Here is a 7,500-nt window from a genome sequence, read left to right as displayed (position 1 = left end):
GCCATCGACAATCAGGCCAATCAGTCCACTCGAGGTCGTCCCGCTTTTCGAATTCATGTCAGAGCGCGCAAATGATTTTCGTCGCGTGTCATAGAACGACGACGGATTATCCTCAGAGTCCTTCTATTAATAGGGTAAACAATACGATTAAATTGCTTGCTTGCTTGGTTGTTGCTTGGTTGTTGCTTGGTTGCTGCTTGCTTGGTTGTTGCTTGCTTGGTTGTGCTTGTTTTTGCTACGTGCCGATCTCTAATTTGAAATAATTAAAAAAAAAAAAGAAAAAAAAAGTATATATAGTTATCATAAATATATAATTGGATCGATTTGGATGGTTGACGTGTTTTTTTATTTTTTTTCTTTATTTTTTTTTTATTTTTTTTTATTTTTTTATTTATAATTCTTCCTTTTTTTGTTTTCTTTTGTTATTTATTTTATTTAAATATATATATATATATATATGTAGCTTTAAAATTATATGATAAAATTATTAAATTAAATGATCATGAATTGATTCATATTAATTAATATCAAAATTTTATTGCACGTCTATCATTATATACTTGGTATTTATTTATATTATTCTTTTTTTTTTTTTTTCGTTTCTTTCTTTCTTTCTTTCTTTCTTTCTCGTTTACATTAATAATTACAAGCTCGAAGATTTAATGTTACGCGTACGTAATAATATTTTTTTCCAATTTGTACCATTATACAAATATCGTGTAGAAATTATTACGCGCATTGGACATAGAGTCGCGTATTTTTCTATATATATATATACATATATATATATAAAAAAAAAAAAAAAAAAAAAAAAAGAGAAAGAAAAAATGTACGAATGAAAGATCGATTCGATTCGATATATCAATAATTTTTTTGTTTTCTTTTAGTAATCATAATAAATCTATTTGATATCTCACATTTATCGAATTAGTCGATTGATATTTTTTTTTTCTTTTTTTTTTTTTTTTTTAACGCTATCATCATTGAATCGCATATTTCTTTTAGTTCTATCAATCCTTTCTTCTCATTCCCCCATTCAACCTCAGCTAACTCCTCTTTCTGAATCCTCGTGAAAATCGAAGTCCATCTCGTCACGAGACTTTCATCGTAAATCTTTTCTCCCGACTTCTTTGGTTCTTGGCACAATTCCATTCACGGGGATCGATATTCATAAGTGCCCTTTCGCGCCTTTCTCAAACTAGTAACAGTTGGTATGATGTTGTCCGATATGAGTTCATCGAACTCGTAAAAAGTATTACGATATATATTCTCTACGAAAGGATAATACCATCAAATTTACAGCTTTTTCAAATCTACAAGGGTAAAAACAAGAAAAAAAAAAGAAAAAAAAATAAAGAAAGAAAGAAAAAAGAGAAGAGAGAAAAGAAAGAAAAAGTTAATAAATCGAACGAACAAATTCGAAATGGAAGATAAAAAGAAAAATAAGAAAAGAAAAGAATATTTAAGGAAAATGAAAATAAGGAAATAATGTTTATTTCGTTGCGATCAAAAAAAGAAAAAAAAAGAAGGTTTGATAGACTCATTAAAAAAAAAAAAAAAAAAAAAAAAAGAAAAAAAGAAAAAAAAAAGAAGAAGTTTTATCGTAGAAAAATAAAGAGGGGGGAAAAAGTAAAGAGATAAACGGGGTTAGATAATATTAGGCAGTAGAGCACATGTATGCATATATGCATGGTATGCATGCATGCATGCATAATGTTTGAATCTTAAAAGTCCTACCTCTTGTACACTTGTACTTGAACGTATCTTACTTACGCAAGGTGGGAAGCCGTAAATTCGATTAAATGAACGGTGCCAATCGTTGCAGTGTCATAAAGCTAGTAGGAGAACGCTTGCGAACAAGTAACAACGAGGTAAAACTTCTAGTGATAATAACTAATAGTGCATAGTGTTTGGATTCAAATTAAAAGTAGAAGTAGTAGAAGAAGAAGAAGAAAAATAAATAAAAAGAGGATACTTTAAATGGGAATATGTTGTTGTCCATACGTTTGCCAGAAGTTACGATTATTAAAGTCCATGTCAATTTTCACGAATTCGAGGGTAAATATCGTCAAATGGATATCATTCTTTCTTTGATATTTTTTTTTTCTTTTTTTTTTTTTTTTATACCCCAACGATCCTCGATATATAATAATTATTATTAGATGAGATTATATGATATAAAGAAAAAAAAATATATGTGTGTGTGTGTGTGTGTGTGTGTGTGAGATTATAAAAAATTATGCATTAACTTACACGAAAGAAGAATGTTCTTTGTTCTTTAAATATATTATTGAGTTTGATCTATTATAGGTTTTTTATTATCATTTTTTTCTTTTTTCTTCTCTTCTTTTTATTATCGAAAGGTCATCTCATTATTGTTAAAAGGCAAGATTCTATTCTCTATCGAACGTTTCTCATCTCTCAATCAACCTACCATCCGATTCTTTATATCTATCAATATCTGATCTATATCTATCTATCTATTTATCATTTATCTTTCATATCTATAACACGAAGCATCCCTTTAATTTCTTCCACCATTTCTGAAACTTCTCCTTTCATAGTTTCTATAATATAAAGGGGGTAGAAAAAAATAAGGTTAAACGTTTACCTTTAAGAAATTCAGGGTTTTCTCTTTTTTTTTTTTTTTTTTTTTTTTTTTTTTTTTTTTTTTTTTATAGATACAAGGTAAATTCTTAAAAACGATATCATAAATTCGATTACTCTTTTCCGTGACTTTTTAAATTATTTCTTTTTTTTTTTTTTCTAGATCGTAAAACTACGAATTTAACATGCAGTACCTAAAAGTCTCAATAAAGTATAATTGATATTTAATAAAATCATTTGAGAATTTTTCGTCCCACCAAGTGTATATATATATATATATATATACCAAAAGAAAAATTTCTTTTTATACATATTTCGATTCGATACACACTTGAAATCTTATTTACCAAATGAATAGTCTGATCGTCGAAAGAGGTTTTTTTTCTTTTTTCTGTTTTTTTTTTTCTCTACTTTTTTTCACTTCATTGGTCTCGGGTCAAGAGAGTTTTATTGCGTTAAGAGAGTCGTTGAAATCCGAATGGTTTTCTCACGAGACTAAAAGAAAAAGAAAAAAAAGAAGAAAAAGAAGAAGAAGAAGAAGAAGAGGAGGAGGAAACGAATAAAAATATTGCCATTACAAAGAATGATTACGAGTTAATTATTTTCTAAAATTGAAGGATAATAACATTTATAATATTTACATGTGCGAAAGTAAAATCGTATTATATCGATATCAGATCTTTTATTGATTCTGTTCTTTCTGATTTATTTATCGACAACAAAATTTCTCAAATACTTATCGATTCGTTCAATCGAAATAAATCCTATTGTTAATAGATAAACATAATTTCGATCTGACGATTAATTCCTCTTTTTCTCTCTCTCTCTCTCTCTCTCTCTCTCTCTCTCTCTTTCGATTGTTAAATCAATTTTCGTGATCATCTAAATTTATATTTATAGATGAACTGTGAGATCACATAATGTATGTATGTCCTATGTAATACTTGAATATTTAGAAATCGATCGTGACGCAAGCTTAACCGGTCTAATTAGGTTCTAATTGATTCCTACTAATGTCAATATAAGTACCTTCAAATCGAGATTACTCATACATACACATATACATACATATATGTTTCTACGTTAATAATCGCGATTCATCAAGCAATATTATATATTACTGACCATCTCTATCTCTCTCTTTCTTTGGTTAGCAATCATAAAATTTACACGATTAGTATGTTTTATGATGAACGTTGTACATAGAAAATATAAAAGAAAATAGAAAATATAGGAGAAAATGATCAAAAAAAAAAGAAAAAAAAAATAAAGTAAAATAAAATAAAATAAAATAAGATAAAAAAAAAAAAATAAAATAAAGTTGAGACATTCCATGAGAGAAGAGACCGGCGAAAGTATCAAACGGTTTATCGATTTTCTTGGGACGTTTCGAGGGAAAGGTCAATAGGCGGAGCATAAACTGGGGAGGCTGTGGTTCAGGTTCAAGGTCGTCGGAGCAGGAAGTAGGGAATACAACAGTACGCGTAGATCGCGTATATACGTGGAGAGAGTCGAGTGAGCCACCAGCATACTGGTGAACTCGGTCGATGCCGGAGCCAGTTTGTCTCTCCCTCTTTCTCTCCCTCGCACGTTTGTCCCCCACCCTAGTAACAATACCTCCCCTCCTTCCTTCTCCTATCACCTCACTCCAACCACCCCACTTCCAAGCTAAACGCAACGCCATCTCTATGACGAAAGAATTAAGAGAGTAGTGGTGGAAATACTGGTGGTGCTGGTGGTAGTGGTGGTACTGGTGGTGGTACTTGTACTGATGGTGGTGGTGGTGGTGGTGGTGGTGGTGGTGGTGACTTCCCGGTGTATAGTAGAAGCTGGTCGATACGACCGTGCTATGACCTAGGCCTAGCCAGGGTAGTCCTGGCCTGGTTCACGTCTGCTCTCTTCTCTCGCCAGCTGCACACCACTATCAGCTGAGCTACCAGAATGTATATTCTTCGAGCGATATACAGAAGGAGAGAAAGACCACCCTACCAGTCGACTATCAACCCATTTTCAACCCCCACTTCTCTTTCTACCATCTACGCTCCCCCTCCCCCTCCCCCCTCCTCTCTCTCTTTCTATCTTTACGATTTACCTCCGCACAATCTCGAGTACCAGATTTCACGGCCGACGGACACTTGTTGCACCTTTCTGGCTCGACCGATCGAGTCATACGATCAGTCCTGCGCCAAAGGAGATACCAAATCTGAATCAAAGACTAATCTCTGATATTCATCCTCTAAGATCGATCTATTTAATCCAATCGTCTCTTTTCGGATCTTAATGTTCTGAATTAATGAAATAAAAAAAAAAAAAAAAAAAAAAAGAAGAAGAAGAAAAAATGAAATAGAAACGAATCTTAAGGTATACAAAGAGTAAGTCATTCCGTAGCTCCGTCGAGTCCAACATAGGTGCTTGATATCGACCCAGACGGCTACTTCTGCATCCTATCCCTTCTACCATCCCAACACCAGCACCAGCACAGGATCGCCGGCGCGATCAGCAGAGCCACGAGCAACCATCCCCACTACTTTCATCATCACCACCACCACTACCACTACCACCACTACCATTACTACCCTCTTCATTCCTCTCCCATGTCGAACACCACAAGGGAAATTGTGCACGGGGAGTTGCTTTTCCTTCTACTACATATTACCACCCTCCTTTTATTCCATATCTATACACACCGTACATATATACACACCGTACATATATACATACATAGGTGTGGTTACGCGCAGTGGGACATGCTTTCATCCCCTCCTCCATCATCCCTTAAACTCGACAACCCTCTCTCTTATATATTCCTCTCCTCTTCGAGCCAGAACTTTCCCACCCTCAGTTCGTATCCTCGAGCTCGACCGCGTAGGAAGCAGCGGCCGGGTGTCATTTCGGCCCGGGATGCCATGCCCGAGGCCGGTGCTGGTTCCTCCGGGAAATCGTTCCTGCAGAGAGCACGGGGCAAGGTACTCCGCTGGTTACGACGATCTCTACGTACGACGACTCACCAGGTGATCGTCCATATCCATTTTCGCTTATGCTAGCTTTCTATCCCGTTTTCTATACCTTTTCTCCTTGCCCTCCATCCTCCACGTTTTCTTTTCTTTTTATCTTTGTGGAATTCTTTTTTTTTCTTGTTCTTTGTTTTCTTTTTCCTTTTTTTTATTCTTCTTTTTCCTTTTTTCTTTTTTCTTTTTGTTTCCTCTCAAGTGTCTCTCTCTTTTTCAATATAATACTGATCCGAAAATCTTGCATTTCTAATTTCTCAAGTGCTTATTAACAATAATTATTCATTATCAATAATATTTATCAGCAATAATCGTCAATATTTTTATCATCCCTCTCGAGTGTTTCATAATTCACGACGACTATGTCAATTCGTGTGTTTTTAATTTCCAACGAAAGTGGTTATCTATTGTCAATAAAAATATTGTCCGTTGTCGATCGACACACACTCTCTACGTGGACGTCCAATCGTGTGGTTCTAAAATTTTTCGTTGCAGTGTTTAACAATTATTAATGAAAATATTGTCGAGAGTTATCGTCAATTTTATCATTATCTACATACATCAAGTGGCCCTCTCAAATTCTTTAAGACAAAATTGTTCCAATCGTTGTGACTTCGATATCCGTCAGTGCTTACGCATTTATGTATGTATATACATAATATATATATATATATATATGTGTTAAAAATAACAATGTCATATCGAATAAATTAAAGTAAAATTTGACTCGAATGTCAAATTGTGCAAATACGAATTGGATCGATTTGGACACATTGGCGAAGTTTTAAAGCCACGATTCGATTCTTCGAACGGGACCATTTGAACAGCATTCTCCTGGGATTCCAAAATCCCAAAAGGAGCTGTGAGTGAGAGTAGCTATATCATTCGATGGGTCCATCGAAACAAATATATAACTTTTAGATATTCTAATGTTAATCATTTTCAGTGATAATCAATCGTTTTTTTTTCCGATTGTTAATATTATCTATTGTTAGTCATCGTTATTGCATATCAATGACTAGTAATAATTACTTCGTATAAAATGCATGAAATATATAGCAGTAAAAAAAGAAAAAGAGAGCAAAAAGAAAAGAAAAGAGACAAGAAAAGTAAAAGAAGTGTTTTACATATTAGAAGATTAATTCGACTTTTTCGATTAGAAGATTAATTCTACTTTCGAATAATTTTCTCCTTTCTTCTCTCTTTTTTTATTTTCTTTTTCTTTTTCTTTTTCTTTTTCTTTTTTTTTTTTTCCTTTTTTCTTTTTTTATCAAAGTTATGCCAAGGGAATCTGAACGCTGCTTCTATTTAACTATATACATGCTTTAAGTCACGCACATAGAATGTAATTATACATGCATTGAAGAATGATTTGCATTGAGAAGAAAATATGCATTGAGAAATGTGAACATTCCTTTTTTTTTTTTTTTTTTTTTATTTCTTCCTCTTTTGAAGTGAGAAAGAAAGATGGAGCAAGAGAATTTAGACTATATTCGTAGTACACTCGTATCATATATATATATATATATATATATATATATATATATATATAAAAGAAAAAAAAGTGAACTCGTCCGACATATTAGAAATCCTTTTCGACGATATAAACTAACGTTCGTATTCTGACATCGATGACATAAAATCGCCCCTCTACCTCGCTCCCTCTTCCTTCTTTCCCCACCCACCTATCCACCTACCCCGCACCCCAACCCACCCCTCGTTTCACTCTCAACGTTATTCCCTTATCGTTCTCACTGCCTACTTCGTGCGTGAATAAAGGATTGCGATCGTCTACGATAAAATGATGCGTTTACAAAACCATTTTCTTTTTTATTTTCTTCCTTTCTTTCTTTCTTTCTTTCTTTCTTTTTTTTTTTTTATTTTT

General features: G+C 33.2%; 1 protein-coding gene across 11 annotated transcripts in view; it reads left to right on the top strand.

The window, feature by feature from the left end:
* Positions 1-7,500, top strand: part of Ae2 (anion exchange protein Ae2) — a 45,179-nt gene that overhangs the window by 25,686 nt on the left and 11,993 nt on the right. Inside the window, exon 1 of one of the 11 annotated variants that reach the window (XM_035874832.2) lies at positions 8-134. The exons of 7 other annotated variants lie outside the window; for them this stretch is intronic. In XM_035874832.2, the coding sequence (XP_035730725.1) occupies positions 72-134 (63 nt within the window). In that variant the 5' untranslated portion in view covers positions 8-71. Of the gene's footprint in view, positions 1-7; positions 135-1,787; positions 1,872-5,266; positions 5,619-7,500 lie in introns of those variants that run through there. 3 more of the 11 variants (XM_085659828.1, XM_035874830.2, XM_035874831.2) reach the window with 3 other exon arrangements.

This window comes from Vespa mandarinia, chromosome 10, assembly GCF_050613455.1.
Source record: "Vespa mandarinia isolate Hongniang chromosome 10, ASM5061345v1, whole genome shotgun sequence".
In the NCBI taxonomy this organism is placed as follows: Eukaryota; Metazoa; Arthropoda; class Insecta; order Hymenoptera; family Vespidae; genus Vespa; species Vespa mandarinia.
Note: the sequence above shows the minus strand (reverse complement) of the source record. Positions and strands in the feature narration are given on the sequence as shown.